General features: G+C 37.4%; 1 protein-coding gene across 4 annotated transcripts in view; it reads left to right on the top strand.

Moving 5' to 3' along the window:
- TOP2B (DNA topoisomerase II beta) overlaps nucleotides 1-16417 on the top strand; it is a 66742-nt gene that overhangs the window by 24022 nt on the left and 26303 nt on the right. For all 4 annotated transcript variants that reach the window (XM_063325206.1, XM_063325204.1, XM_063325205.1 and 1 more), the window contains exons 7-14: nucleotides 295-507; nucleotides 589-762; nucleotides 8218-8319; nucleotides 8403-8540; nucleotides 10091-10229; nucleotides 14431-14588; nucleotides 15311-15436; nucleotides 16290-16400. In XM_063325206.1, the coding sequence (XP_063181276.1) occupies nucleotides 295-507; nucleotides 589-762; nucleotides 8218-8319; nucleotides 8403-8540; nucleotides 10091-10229; nucleotides 14431-14588; nucleotides 15311-15436; nucleotides 16290-16400 (1161 nt within the window). The remainder of the gene's footprint in view (nucleotides 1-294; nucleotides 508-588; nucleotides 763-8217; nucleotides 8320-8402; nucleotides 8541-10090; nucleotides 10230-14430; nucleotides 14589-15310; nucleotides 15437-16289; nucleotides 16401-16417) is intronic.

Genomic DNA, 16417 nt, shown 5'->3' with positions numbered 1-16417 from the left:
TGTACCTAATTTAGGCAGTTCTGTGGTGGGCTGTAGTTGCGTTAGAATCATATCCATCAGTGTAATGATACCTGCATATTTACAGAAACCACAAATCTGCTGTCACTGATGCTTGTGCAAATCTTGGTAAAGCAATTAATTTTATGCATAGTGTTTCACCGGAGGAAACTCCTAAAGAAGTCTGTGAGCTTTTCCTTGGGTAGCCTTTGGAATCCTAGCATAGCTGGAAAATGGAACAAAGGAGGAGGATAACATGTATTGTAAACTAACATCTACAATGTTTTGTTTCCAAAGACTTGGATGAACAATATGATGAAGACCTCTGAACCCAAGATTAAGCATTTCGATGGTGATGACTACACATGCATTACATTCCAGCCAGATCTATCTAAATTTAAAATGGAAAAACTTGATAAGGATATTGTGGCCCTCATGACAAGAAGAGCATATGATTTGGCTGGGTCATGCAAAGGAGTCAAAGTCATGCTGAATGGGAAGAAATTACCTGTAAGAGCCTCATTTAAAATATTTTAAGTATACTGAGTATTTTATGCAAAGAATAGTAATTGTTATCTGCATTACTCATAGGTAAATGGATTTCGCAGTTACGTAGACCTTTACGTAAAAGACAAGCTGGATGAAACTGGAGTTGCACTCAAAGTTATTCATGAAGTTGTGAATGAACGATGGGATGTGTGCCTCACTTTAAGTGAAAAAGGGTTTCAGCAAATCAGCTTTGTAAATAGTATAGCTACCACAAAGGTGAGTAGTTATATTAAATGATAAAAAATGTAAGTGATAAAAATGTGTGCTAAGGTTATGCCCAGTCAGATATTTGATAAAAAAAATACATCTGGGTTACTAAAAATAAGTAGGTGAGGTAATCCTTTGCATGAGAGGATCTGGCAGAGCAATTGAATGCAATCGAAATACATTCATAGCAATATTTCTGAATATGTACTAATTTTTAAAACACTAGTAGTCATTATCAGTGATACTGATGTCTTATGTGAGCATACATGGTATTGATTAAATATAAAATGAATGGAACAATTGTATTCCTTCTTTTTTAACACATTGTAATGCAATAATTCTGAAATTAAGGTTAAAAAAATGTACAAGCCCCTTTAAAGCCAGTAGTAGCATGTTTTGGAGGGCAAAATTGGCTTTTGGTGTTCTTGAAAAATAGCTTTCTTTTTATTGCTTTATGATGTATAAAACTGGCCTGAAATTTTCTTTTACTTATGTTTCTATGTAAGAGGATTTAGGTGTTCCCTTACTTACTAGCAACTGTAGTAGTAGTGAAATGGTATCATAGCAAAACTTCAGTTATGATGAAGCAGCACTATACTACTACAGTCTTTGTGCTTCTCAAATTGCTGGGGTGATCAGGCACTAAGGCAATCACCTGAAACCAATTAGCGTAACTGTCATTTATGCCAGCTTGGCATGACCCAGGTTCAGGGATCTGGGATCCACCATGGTGAAAGTAAGTCTTTTGTCCTTTCTGCACTTCATAAATTGCACCAGATGAGTGATACAGTAACAGTGAAGCAATTCTTGTCATTGGTGAGGCTGTTTTTAGGGAATCTTAACCTTGAGCTTCCCCAGAAGATGAGAAATATAAGAATTTGTAATCAGACACTTAAAAACCCTCCTTGCACAGATCTTTTCTGAAAGAGTCAAACAGCAAAAAATTCTAGTGGTAGCACAAGTGGTTCATACGCATCAGTGGTTACACTAAGTGGGGCTCCTACTCTAGGCAGGTGCCCAGAAATATTAGCATTACTCTCAGTGGTAGATTATGTGTAGCCTGTGTTTTGGTGGTATATAATTTTTACTACATAACTTCTTCCAGTGTCATTTTCAGTGTAGCTGAACCCACTGTTCAGTGGGAAGAGGGATAGTTTATTTCATTGTAGAATATTTGGTTTCCAAGTGTGCATTTTAATTAAATACGTATGTGATACCTGGTAAAACTAGGGATAACAAATATATCTGGTAGTTGAAAGATTAAAACTTAGTTTTCATTCAGGCCTCTTTATGCAACATAAAGAAGAAAAATAGCATGACCTTAAAGATGTATACAATACCTTTATGAAGAATCTGGCAATGTAGAGAAACTTAATAATGTTTGATATCAGGTTAAGAAAATGTATTTGAAAAAATTAATACTTACTGACTCTGAAGTTAAATATATTGCATACACTTAATCAAAAGATTTTGAATTTGACACTTTTGGATCAATTTTCACCCATCATGCAGTTACACGTACGTTGTTATCATATATTCTTTAAGAAAATTCATAGAAAAAGTACTGTGTATTCTTCAAAGGTAAGTGTTGTAATTTCTAGTTTTTCCCACTCTCCCAATCCATGCCTTATGTGTGTGACTGGATGTGGAATGTTCGGGGCCGGTGAACCACCTCACCAGCAATTGATGTGCAACTACCCACTGATGAGACATAATGGCTAGTAACTAACTGCGTCAACTGCCTGTCCCCTTATCTGCTAACAGGTGAGGAGCTCATTTCAGCTGTTTTTTGGTTATTTATCGCTGTTTGCTGAAAGCTTTTCATTTCTGTTTCTGGATAAATTTCACCCAGTCGTAACTTCCCTTTCACCTTTTTTAAACTTGCTTTAAATTCCAAACAAGTTTTTTTTAGGTTGATGGGGTTTTTTTGAGGGGTGTGTAGAAGGTCAGGCAGTATGTTGAGGCATGACTCCCTTGTTTTATTCTTATAAATTTGTTACCTTGGCCAGGTCCCCATTTAGTCACAATTTTGCCACAGTAGGCTACCACAGAATTCGACTTCAGGCTCTGAGGCAGCATTTGAAAAGATGTTTGTAGCTATTACAGTTGTGCAGATAACCTTTAGTGAGACTTGTATATAAACTGATTAAACATGGTCGTCTCAAGTTCTGAATTTCAAATAGTAGCTGTAGTAGAAATTGTAGTAGAAACTTCAGTTACTAACATAGCAATCTAATGATATTTTTAATACAGTGGGACTGCTAACTGTAATACTAATAGTTTAGCAGAAATGCTCAGCTAATACAGATGCAGTGTCAGATAGTAGATTTGGGTGGAGGGAACATCCCAACCTGTTAAAATTTGCTGGAGTTCAACAAGAAATTCAAGACCATTCCAGAGCTCGACATTTTCTGATTTATTCTGATGAAATAAATATAATAGAAAACAAATGCAAAAGAAAATAGGATCTTATTTTTATAGCTAATTCAATGAAAACTTCAAATTTATAATTGGCTTCTGAATTTGTTTGCCATATGAACCATTTATCTGTCCATAGAATTTAAATATGGCTTACCTCAGAATTAATTCAGGCTGTTGGCTATTGATAACAATATGAATAGAATGTATGTAGGAGACAGTCTGAGCTTTGTTTTTAAGGTTTCAGTTGTTACCGTTTCATTAGATATCTGCATCCTGAATGAAGTTTGCAAGACTGGGATTCAATCATAATGGTTACCTTCTGAGAAAAGAAGGTTATGCAGTTTTAGTGCTCTTTCTCATAATACAGTAGTCATAATAATCATTGACAGGCCTCTAGTTTTAGAGGGTATTTTTCTTTTTCTGTCTTGTATTAAAATGTACTGACAGTTGGGGCAGTTATAGGCTGTTATGCTTCTATAGTGGGTAAATGTGCCACCTACTGGTGAGATGGTTGAAAGGTTCTTTGAGCTCTGAACATCCCTCACTCAATGCTACACACTAAGAATGGACACAGGAATGGGGAACTGTTATAACTAATATCTTCTAAGAACAAGAATTACTGGTAAGTAGATAATTTTTGATATGTCAGATGTTAGTTTTAGAAAAAATATTTGAAGAGCTGAAATTGTTAAAAAAATTGCTAAAGTTGTAAATACAAAAATAAATTGAGGTGTTCCCATAAGCATAAGATTTTGTTAATGTCGTGTATAAAAGTAATGCATTTTAAAATTGCCGTTCAAATGTGGAATGTTTTTGAAACATGTAATTTGATATTTTCCTGTAGTAGCTTTTCTTTACAGTTTGGAAATGGATTTAATTTTCTTTAAAGTGGCAGGATGACGATGTATCAACTTTCACTTGAACTCTCCCTATGCTGAAACTCTGTCATCCATATGTGAATAAAAACTGATGTGTTTTAATTTCGGTGGGTTTTGGTTTGGGGCTTTTTTTTGTTTCTTTGTAGTTTTTTTTAAGAGGAAATGCCATGAAAAAATACTTGTATGTATGGTGCTTCTAAAAGACACTAGTGGTTTGTGTTGTTTAGTAGGCGACTCTAGAGACTGAGAGAAACCATAGATGGTTTCTTTGAAGTGCAAGTACGGTTTGGTTATGAAGAATAATATTTACCATTTTAAGCCATTTTTTTACCTCGTCTCTTTTTTTTTTCCATCTCTACTTTCTACTTAAAGTTGAGAACACAGCTACTGTCTCCCATCAATTCAGCCACCTTATGTCTTTTTCAGTCTTTTCAGATGCATAGTCTGCCTTAAAATGTAGAATTGTAACTTTTGTCTTTTGATTGCTAGTTCTTTGTTCTTTCTTTTATTCCGTCTTTTTGGCTGCTGTTTTTTCTTGGTTTTGTTGTTTTCCATTTCTTATCTATCTTATACTTCCTCACACCCATCAAAAGCATTTTTTTCTCCTCCAGTTCTGTTTTTAAAACAGCTTTAAATAAGGAGGGGTTTTTTGTTTGTTACCTCATGATTAACGTCTCCGTAGATGTGTTTTCTTTGTTTTGTCTGTCCTAATGCAAGTTGGTCTGAACAGGAACCATTATTTAGCCTGTATTTTTGTAAGGTGTTAATTGATAGTAAGTGAAGGTGAACTTCTGTGTAAAATATGGAGAAAAGCCCAGATAGAGTTAAATCTGGCCAGGGATGTCAAGAGCAGCAAGAAAATCTTCTACAGGTATGTATGTCAGTTTTCAAAGGAAGACTAGGGAAAATGTGGTCCCTCTTTGGAAGGAAACAGGAAACCTGGTTACCTGGGATATGGAGAAGGCTGAGGTACTCAAGAACTTTTTTGCCTCAGTCTTCACTGGCAAGTGCTCTAGCCATACCGCCCAAGTCACAGAAGGCAAAGGCAGGGACTGGCAGAATGAAGTACTACGCACTGTAGGAGATCAGGTTTGAGACCCTCTGAGGAACCTGAAGGTGCACAAATGCATGGGACCTGATGAGGTGCATCCGTGGGTCCTGAGGGAACTTGTGGATGAAGTTGCTAAGTCACTATCCGTTATAATTGAGAAATCATGGCACTCTGGTGAAATTCCCGCTGACTGGAAAAGGGGAAACATAATCCCCATTTTTAAAAAGGGAAAAAAGGAAGACCCGGGGAACTACAGGCCAGTCAGTCTTACCTCTGTGCTTCAGAACATCATGGAGCAGATCCTCCTGGGAACTATGCTAAGGCACATGGAAAATAAGCAGGTGATCCATGGCAGCCAACTTGGCTTAAGCAAGGGCAAATCATGCCTGACAAATGTGGTGGCCTTCTACAATGGGGTTACAGTGTTGGCGGATAAGGGAAGAGCAAATGACATCACCTAATTGGACTTGTGCAAAGCATTTGACACTATCCCGCGTGACATCCTTGTCTCTAGATTGGAGAGACATGGATTTGACATATGGACATATGGTGGATAAGGTATTGGCTGGAATGTTGCACTCAAAGAGTTGCGGTCAACAGCTTGATGATCAAGTGAAGACCAGTGACTAGTGGCATTCCTGAGGGATGGGTATTGGGACCGGTGCTGTTTAAAATCTTTGTCGGTGACAGGGACAGTGGGATTGAGTGCACCCTCAGCAGGTTTGCTGACAACACCAAGCTGTGTGGAGCAGTTGACACACTGGAGGGAAGGGATGCCATCCAGAGGGACCTGGACAGGCTTGAAAGGTGGGCCCTTGTGAACATCATGAAATTCAACAAGGCCAAGTCCAAGGTCCTGCACATAGGTCAGGGCAATCCCAAAGACGAATACAGACTGGGCAGAGAATGGATTGAGAGTAGCCCTGAGGAGAAGGACTTGGGAGCTCCCTCTGGAGCCCACAACGTAAGAAGGACATGGACCTGTTGGGGCGAGACCAGAGGAGGGCCATGAAGATGATCAGAGGTGCTCAGAGATGGAGCACCTATGCTATGAGGGCAGGCTGGGAGAGTTGGGGTTGTTCAGCCTGGAGAAGAGGAGTCTCCGGGGAGACGTTATAGCAGCCTTCCAGTACCTAAAGAGGGCCTACAGGAAAGATGGGGAGGGACTCTTTGTCAGGGTGTGTAGTGGTAGGATGAGGAGTAACGGTTTTAAACTGAAAGAAGGTAGATTTAGATTAGATATTAGGAAAACATTTCTTACTGTGAGGGTGGTGAGACGCTGGCCCGGGTTGCCCAGGGAAGCTGTGGATGCCCCATCCCTGGAAATGTTGAAGGTCAGGCTGGATGGGGCTTTGTATAATGTGGTCTAGTGGGAGGTGTCCCTGCCCACGGAAGGGGATTTGGAACTAGGTGATCTTTAAGGTCCCATCCAACCTACACCATTCTATGATTCTATGATTCATTATTGCAAGAAAACTTTTGGTGGAGGCAATGCATTCAGCAATGATCCCTAGCACAGCAGACCCTGAGGAAAAAATACTTATTTATTTACTTAAACTTTGGAAATAATACATCAGAGAAGTTATCTTTTGGAAGCCATATATAATTCATGCTTTGCAATATGGCAGGGTGATGAAAATACACATTATGTTAAATGTTTAACTAGTGGGTTTACTATTGATGAACTTCAGTCTAAATAGGGAAGCGCTAAGCATTTGAACACCTTCAGAAGGTGCCCCAAAGCTTCTATGACATCACCTTTTCTAGCTAAGTTTTCTAGCTACTGTTAAGTCTTTTGGACTTAAACTTTAAACTAGCTACAAAAAAAAACCCAAAACATACAGCCAGAAGACAAGTAATTTTGAGATTGAATTGCTTGGTAAATAAAAGCATTTCACATAAGCTTTCTGGGAAAAAAATGGTCTATTATAGGTCTGTTACAATCTAACAACGACAATTTACATGTGTAAAAGAAATCTAACAGTTATGGGGTATGTTCTACAATGCAGAAGTAATCTGAATCAGAACCACTAGTAAAAACTAAACCAGTACAAACTTATATCACAGATAAAACATTCCAAATTAGGAATAACTACTAGTATTTGAAGGTATGTATCCTGTAGACTTTAATTCTATGAAACAATGGCTCATGAAATTGTCTAAACCAATGGTGATAAATACATTCAAATATTTACAAGTCCAAGGTGACACAACTTCCTTTGAAATATCATGACTTCACTTGAAATATCTATTGGAAAGGCCTTAAGCAAGGATAACCAGTACTCAGTCCCCCTTTTTTCTAGGATAAAGGGAAGAATTGTGACAAGCACTGTGAATGTTTCACTTTCAGCTGTTCAGGTGCAATGAAGAAAGAAAATCCTATATATTCTTTCCTTTTTTAGTTTTAGGAAAACTGCTCATCTCCTAAAGCTTATCTTGCTCTGTTCTTACAGAGTTTTCTGGATCTTGTGGTTGTCTATTTGCAGTTTGCTCTCCATTTGCCCTCACATGAGCCCCAGGCTAGCAGAGAATGCTAATAGTATTTATTCAAAGAGTTCTGTAAATAGAGCTAAGAATGGGTGAGATGACTTTTGGGAAGGAATAGGCATGGATGCTATATATCTGAGGGTGAGCTCTTGAACATGTTTTTATGAACCAAATGGGGAAAGTTTAATTTGATGAACGAATGTGTGGTCTTTTTAGTCCAAGGTTATTTATGTGCCTGTTAAAAAGATACCTCTTGCAGCCAGGTGGTGTTGCAGGTACCATCCAAGTGCTACAGAATAATTTTCAGATCTGCCATATTCTTAAGGTTTTGTATCCTGTTACAAGCTGTAAGCAGCTACATTTGAAATCTACCACTGTACAGTGAATGAGAGGTCTCCTGCTTCTTCTGTTCTGTGTAATATCTGTCATCCTCACTTGTATGAAGACTGAATGACATGAAAGAGAAACTTGAAAACAAATTTTCCTTTGTTATGCTGCAACTAAATGTGCATGGATTTCCAAATTTAAGTATGACTACAGGAACTTTGTTAATATGGCTGAAAGCTATTAGGAAATTAAATGGTTTTGTTCTTTTTTTTTCCTTTCTTTTCCTCTTCCGTCATTAAGGGTGGTAGGCATGTTGATTACGTGGTGGATCAGGTTGTGGGCAAACTCATAGAAGTGGTGAAAAAGAAGAATAAAGCTGGAGTTTCAGTGAAACCGTTTCAGGCAAGTAACCATATACAAAAATATTGAAAAACAATAAAATATAGTAACTTTATTCAGTAAATTGATCTCTATGTTTTCAACAGGTGAAGAATCATATATGGGTTTTTGTTAATTGCTTGATTGAAAACCCATCCTTTGATTCCCAGACAAAGGAAAACATGACATTGCAGCCTAAAAGTTTTGGGTCCAAGTGCCAGCTATCTGAGAAATTTTTTAAAGCAGTAAGTAAAGCACATTTATTTTTTTCTGTGAAGCAGGAATTGACATACTGGATTGAATGTATGTATGTTATGTAGCAGAAGATTAATTACTACATTATAGTGCTCTAGTGCCATTAGCGTACTATGAAAACGGGATGGAGGAACTTCTGTTTATTCTCTGGCCTTAATAGTGGAAGCAATGACTGTGTTTTGGCTGTTGCACTGGATTTAAAAGTGAGCTTCACCTGATCAGCTCATTTGTTGGAGATTCTGGTATTTATATTGGTGAAATGAATTTGACTCTTAAAACCTAAACATAGACCATGACCAATTTTTTGTGTTAAAGTATTCTGAAGTTCAGAATATCATCTACCTTATTCTTTGATACCAGTCTTACTCTCTTTTACTGAAGTGAAAAGAGCGGGAGGGAACGTGACACATTTACTTATTCTTCTAGTCATCAAGGAAATGCAAAATTGTGGCTGTAGAATTCGAAGTTGTTATTGTCAGGCAACAAATTTAGAAATTTTGGCTGTAGATGGGCTAAGAATTGCTTCTCTAAATGAATGTATTTCATTCATTAGTAGAAATACATGGTAGCAGTTTTTTCTCTACTACATTTTTATACAAGGAAGGAAAAGTAGAATTCTATTAGCCAGAGCTCACTGTACCAAGTCTTATTTAGTGCCAGTAGCATAAATGGAACCCCAGTAGTAAGGGAGATGGTGCCACTGCTAATACTCTTGGCATCAAAAGTCAATTTATTGTATAGTGTTTTATTCTTCTAATTCTGTTTTACTGGTGACATTCTTATAGAACTTACAGGAAAAAATAACACAATCTTGTATTAATTCTTCAGATTTTGTTTTATATGTTTTTCTATCAGTAGGTTTGATTTACATTGTTTCTAAAATTCCCCAAAGTGAACATCAGTCTCCAGAGATGTTAAATGTGCAGCAGAATCTCTAACCAATGAGTGCTGTATTATGGGGGTTAATGAAAAGCCAAAGCTTATAGTATTTTGCTCCACCTCTATTTTCTTTTGACGTGAAACCAAACCTAAAGCAGTTTTAGTTTAGCAAATATGCTATATGCTATTTTTGCTGCAGATGTGTTTCTTAAAATTTTACCAGTTTCTCAAGTGGTTGATACAGAGCCTTATTCTTAAATGCTTTTGATTGTCTTTCAGCCATTTTCAGTCATTTCCAAAGAAACTTTAAATGGTCATAAATATCCCATAAGGTTACTTTTTGCTGTCAAAGTCCAGGAAGCACGTGCTTAGTACCTAAAATGTCTCAGCACATCAGCCACACAACATGAGACAACGTCTTATTAGGTCTCAGCACTCTTTTCCTCCTTTCACCAATTAAACAAGGGGTGGAAAAGAAGCTGTGTGAGTGTTTTGCTTTTGTGGGCATAAAATTCTAAACAGTAAGGTATGTGTTAATTCCTTGACCTTTTACATGTTGCAATTGAGAAACGGTGTTAGGTCAGTGACTTAAAATTGACATGTAAGACTCTGCTGTGTGAAACTATTTTTCTCATCCACCGTATTGATCTATTACTTATAGGCCTCTAACTGTGGTATCATAGAGAGTATTTTGAATTGGGTCAAATTTAAGGCACAAACTCAGCTGAACAAAAAATGTTCATCGGTGAAACACAGTAAAATCAAGGGTATTCCGAAACTGGATGATGCTAATGATGCTGGTAAGAGCACTTATTTTTAATGTCTTTAATGTTTCATAGATTTTTCACAAACATCATAATTTTAAACCTGACTTTATTTCTCACCCTTACATATAATTTTTAATAAAAATCTTCCTAGTTTTATAAGCTTTCTAGAGCTAGAATTAAAGCATGATGCTGAGTTTGATATTAGGAACACTGTCTTCTCTAGGGTAGAGAACAAAAACAGCAGTCTAGTTCTGTACTGAAGTAGTGCATGTTTTCTAATTGTGGTTTTCAGCTAAATAGTGTTAGCAATATTCCGTTTTGGAGGTGACTAGTCTTCCTGACCTTTCTAATATAAAAAGATCAGAATCTTTATAGGGTCACAAGCTATAGGAAGTATATCACGTAGTGTGCAGACCTGAGGGAATGGTTCAAGATACTTTTTTCATGAGACTTTAAATGCCATTAGGTTCCTGTCCGGGGATATAGGGCAAACTGGCAATCTCTGCTGGCTTCCTTCCTAGCACAGATAGGAATCAGGATCAGATGGCCATCTTTGAGCCAATAGCAATGGGATGGGAGTTGTCCTTGAATTGTTTGAGGGGCACATAGAGTTTGAAATGTTGCCAATCTGTGTTAGTGTTAATTGATTTTTAATACATCCTTACATTAAGCAAAGATAGAGAAATTGCAATGAAGTAGGTGGGTTGGTTAAGTAGGTAAAAGCATGTAAGACTGGTAAAGAAGCTTTTTTTTGAGCACCAGTATTCAAGGCACAGATGACTTGGTGAGATGATGAGTTCTGTTTAATTTTCCTCCCTTTCTTTTTGATTCCTTGGGCTCAGGTTATTTATTTTTTTTAATAATTTTTTTAAATTGAGTTTTCTTCAGTATTTTATTACTTTTCCAGTTATTCAGGTGTCATATTTTGCCTCAAAAGTTGATAATCGTGTTTCCTTTAACTAGTGTTTTGCTTGTGGAATTTGTATTCCTTAGTCAGATGCATGTTCTTGGTATCTTTCATGCCTAGAAGATCATGAGCTTGGAGAAATGCTTTTTACGGGTATCAAGCCTAGTGCTCATAAACAACATAATGAATGATTTTGGATGCACTTTCTTCATACTTTTTTTTTAATCTCTTCTTTGGAGAACAGGCTTCAAAATCACTTCTCTACTGTTTTCTTTCACTGTGGGTGAGAGGAAGGAAGAAAGAAACTCTGACAGGGGAGCTAATAAAGTGTTACATTGCCTCTCACCCTGAAACTTTGCAACTAAGAAGGCATGTAGGGATTCATTTGGGTTCAACACCGATGCTTAAAGTTTTGCATGGCTTGTATCCCTGTTACCTAGGTATTTCTCTGATTCTTATATGGGGAGCAGGAACTCTGCATTCCCCAAGGAAGCTTACCCAAGCATTGGTTTATTGAAGGTCTGGAACATAGTAGATTTCTCACATCGCTGGCATCGCATATTTGTGGTGGACACACAGGAAGGCAGAGGGGCATTCAGTTTCTGAATACAATGTGTGTTGTTATATTTACACTTGGCCTGACTTTCTGAAGTGTTATATATACTGGCAGAGATGTTTTAAATTGGAGGATCACAAGTAATAGATTTCGTAAAAAGTTCTTTAGTCCTTTCTTTTTAAAGACTGAAGGTGCCATATGGATCATCTGTTTGCTCTTGAAAATCAATAGGATTTTTTGTTCCTTTTGTGCAAGAACTAAGCTAATACTATAATTGGGATCTCTGACCTTAATGAAAAGCTGCTTTCATTGAGAAAGGGAAGGCAGAAGATGATACAGAAGAGCGACTCCTTTAGTGTGGCTGAGTGTGTGTTGGTTGCTCTACTCTTGAGAAATTGTCCCAAGGAACTTTAGTTGGTGACTGCATCTGACTGAAATCTTCGTGTTTCTTAACATAAGTGGAAAAGGAAGCCCTAGTGCCATGGATATTCTTTAATGAGTCCACAGACAAAACACTGTAGAACTATTGATCTTCCTTTCTGTTTTTGGGATCTTAATAGAAATGATTGGGGATTCTCAGGGTCAGGTGAAGGAAGGACTGTACATCCTCTTTCTATGTGTGAGAGGTGATGGTTGCTTCTTCTAGGTCCAAAAAACTCAACTCTTTGCTATATGAATGTTTGCTACGGATGTGCACATGACTAAGCATATCTTGAAGAGTTACACAGTTACAAATAGGCTTTCCAAAAGAATTTCAGACCTCTGCATTAGCTGGAGAAAAGGTTTAACTGATGTGTGAAGACACAGTTTCAGAGAGATTGCTGTCATACGTCATACATGTCGCACAGAGGTTATCTGGAATCTGGCAGCAAAATACAGTAGTCTTAGTTGATGTAGTTGTGTTTCAGGACAAAAATATTTGTAAGTATCACAGGAATTACACTTTCATAAGCAGCTCAAATCAGATGAGGGTGCAGGGTTGGCTTTGGTTTCTAGTAGCAGGTGCCAGTAGTTGTTGGACTGAAGCAGTCCAGTGCAGCTGGGAGAGAACAGTGTCTGGCCAAAGACCCCTCTGGCTTTGATTCTTGTGTATTTTAGATTTTATTTTTACTTCAAGGGTGAATTTGTAGCTGAGGTGCAGCATCCACAGGTTTCTTGAGTGCCAGGTACCACTGAGTTTTTGACTCAATAATGGTTAATACTTAGGAATAGGAGAGAGATATATATCTATATAGTGATGTACTTGCTGCAGATTTCCTCCCCCACTGAAAAGAATGAGTCCTGTACGTGGTTTTTCTTGCTTTCGTGAGATCTTGATGAGGTATACTTAGTTCTATGGCTTGTGGAGAAGAAGAGGGAGAAATGAAAGAAAAAATAAAGAACCAGGAATAGGAATATAGGATTCTTAGGGAGTAGTTAGATTACTAAATCTGATGAAGCATAAAAGCATTTTTTGAACCTGCCAGTTCATGTAGTTTTCTCTTTGAGTTCTTTAGAGCTGTGTTCAGGAAAATACCTGGCACATAGCAATTAATTTCATGGAAATGGAAATGCAAATGTTTGCATCCATTCCAGGAGAAAGTGCACCTGAATGATATTCCGATGTGTTTTCTGCCGTTCATTTAGAAAAAAAAAAAAGGCTCTCATATATTCTAAAACAGCAGACTAGTATTTTTCTTGGTATTTGGATTACACCTGGCTGATAGCATGGTAGCTATTGATGCCTTTTGATACAGTGGGAATAGCTGCCTAATTTAGATTATATTAAGCCATATGTCTGATGCAGAAGACGAAAGATTTGAATATTAGGTTCTGTGTAATAGGAAGTGCAGGGTTGTTTTTACCTACCAGGTAAAGGCAAATCAAAGCACCTATTTTAAATGCCAATATATTCAAAACTCTCTTATTAACAGTAGGTGAGTCTTAACCAGCTTGAAGTTTTTTGCAGTCTTTCCTATCACTTGGCCTTCATAAAATAGCAAAACTTCTTAATGAGCATTTGCACCCTTGGAAAAGGGTGAGTTCCTTTTTTGAACTTGCTTATTATTTAGAATATCTGTTCAACTATTGCAGTTGCAATAAACAGAATATACATGTCATACCAGTTTTGAGCACACTGGGGACACAGCCACAAAAATGCAGTGTGTCTTGTAGAATCAAAATTACATTATTAATAAAGACTTGTTTCTTCTGTTTGAGAAATTTCTGAGAATATAAGTGCAAATGTTCTGATCTTTTGAGCTTTTCTATGAAGTCTCTCTTACTTTTGCCTGGCTTCAGCTGATGGACAATAAAAAAAGAACCCCACAAAAATGTAATTTAATAGATTACCTCTGAAAATATACTGTGAGGAAAGGGGAAGTGCAGAATGGGAAATAACTCCTGTATACAACTCAGACATGCATAATGTACGTGAGTAAGAAATTTGCAGCTAGAAAAATGAAATGGTAAAGGTACAGAAGCAATCTTTTTTCTTTTTGTGTGTGCAGATGTGTGGGGACCATTACATACGATGCCCTACGATTGCATCCCATTTTGTCTATTTTGCTCCTTGTCAATAGTAATCCATACCATATGGCAAGAATCCACAGCATGGGCAAGAATTGTGTCGTTTTAGTGGTATGGAGGGCCATCCCTAAAAATAGAAATTCAGCCTGTTTAAATTACCTGATGTAGAGTAGGAAGAATATTCAATTGCATTTTTGTTATGTGAATTTAAAAGTTACTCTTTCTGGGTTTTTGCCTTGCTTCTACTTCTTCTTGGGCTGCAGGTGGCAAGCATTCCTTGGACTGCACGTTAATATTGACAGAAGGAGACTCTGCCAAATCTTTAGCTGTCTCTGGCTTAGGTGTCATTGGTAGAGACAGATACGGAGTATTCCCACTCAGGGGTAAAATTCTCAATGTTCGAGAAGCTTCTCACAAACAGGTAAGGAGTCTTGTCATTACCTTTTAGATGACAAATGGATGTCTTCTGATTATTTGTGAATTCTAGGGTTACATCTTCATATTTTAATTTTTTTTTTTTCATGAAAATCTTGTGGCTGGGATTTCATAAAGTAACAGCTACTTTAAAGCCTGGGATAAGCCTGGAAATGTTAAGTGTAGTAGTACAGTACTGCAATGATAAAGTTTGTTTCTTCAGAAGTGCAAGGAAAATCTGCTATGACTCGTATTAACATTTTACATGAATACTTAAAAAACCTAAAAAGTTATATTCAGTCCATTGCCATGTGATTTCATTGACTCCAAGTGTGACGCAATAGCAGCAGCATTGCCCCATCGCATTACTTCTGCTGCCTTCCATACTTTGTCTATAATAAGAGTTGCGTTGCCAGATGCCCATAAAAATAGTGGAAAGAGGGCAGCTTTGTGAGATGACTTCTTCCTACATGCACTTTTCTCCCTGCCTTCTGGAGCCAAGGTGCTCTGGCTGTAGAGGAGAAAAGGAGTGGTGCAGTCTTGAGAATTTGCATGTAGAGAAGAAATATTTACAAGTGTGAAGGCTGTAAAGAGACTGGGGATAAAAAGGTTATGAAGTTGCGGTAGGAGTGCATTGAAGAAGTGGCTATAAAGTCCACCTAAAAAAGATTGGGGTAATTCTGATTTTCTGCTTTTTACGCTGACTGCCATGATAACTTTTTTATACAGATTATGGAAAATGCAGAAATCAACAACATCATCAAAATAGTTGGACTACAATACAAGAAAAGCTATGAAGATCCAGAATCTCTCAAAAGCTTGAGATATGGAAAAATTATGATCATGACAGATCAGGTTAGTCTGAAATTCACAGGTTTTAATGCATGGAGCTTCTTAAAATGTGATTTGCTGCAATTTGGTAGGTTATGTTTTTGTGCATTATAACCTGCCTCTGTGTTATGACAATATGGATGTATTCAGAGGGAATCCCTAATGTATGAGGTTTCTTTATGGAATAATTTATCTGTATATTGTTTTGGTTACTCCAAATGAACAACCCAACTTTTCTACACAGTAGCAGAGATGCCAAAGTAGTAATAAAATCATGTATAAACAACAATGATTTTGATAAGTCAAAAATATGTTGAAGGTAAGAACAAAATGAGACAGTAGATGAGGTAGCAATGCTAGAAAGTCTGGGAGAGACAAAAGAATGCAGGCAATTATTTTTGGATAATCTCATGAAGTGTGTCTATTGTTCAGATTTTAGAAGTCTAGGAATCCTATGCTTTGGTTATTTGTGAAGCTCTGTTATTTTTTTCCCTGAAAGGTTGAACTATCAAGCATCTTAATGCCAATGAGAACTGTGGGCCAGGCTTGGCTTTTTTCCACAGATTGAGCTCCATGGTGTCTGGGAGAGCTGTCTAGCTCTCAGAGAAAACATGCCAAAGGCAAAGAAACCTTTGAGCTGCAACTGTGCACTTGGCTTGGAAGAGCCTATTATTAGCTCATGGATAGTGCTGTTCACAGGTGGCTATTTTATACCCAGGTCCAGTTTGGAATCCAAATTAAACGTAACTGTTCCCTTCTATGTTTTCTGTCAACAGGCGTTGTTTTGAAGTATCCAGGCCAGTGAATGGGATTTTTGATGGTTTTGGGGGATTTGACATTTTATAAGATTGCCTCATGTTTTCATGTTCTGATTTAGGATCAGGATGGATCTCACATAAAAGGCTTGTTAATCAATTTTATTCATCACAATTGGCCGTCACTGTTGAAACATGGTTTTCTTGAGGAATTCATCACTCCTATTGTAAAGGTATGTGTTCTATTAAT

This window comes from Chroicocephalus ridibundus, chromosome 2, assembly GCF_963924245.1.
Source record: "Chroicocephalus ridibundus chromosome 2, bChrRid1.1, whole genome shotgun sequence".
Taxonomy (NCBI): Eukaryota; Metazoa; Chordata; class Aves; order Charadriiformes; family Laridae; genus Chroicocephalus; species Chroicocephalus ridibundus.
The sequence above is the reverse complement of the archived record's forward strand: the minus strand, read 5'-3'. Positions and strand labels throughout refer to the sequence as shown.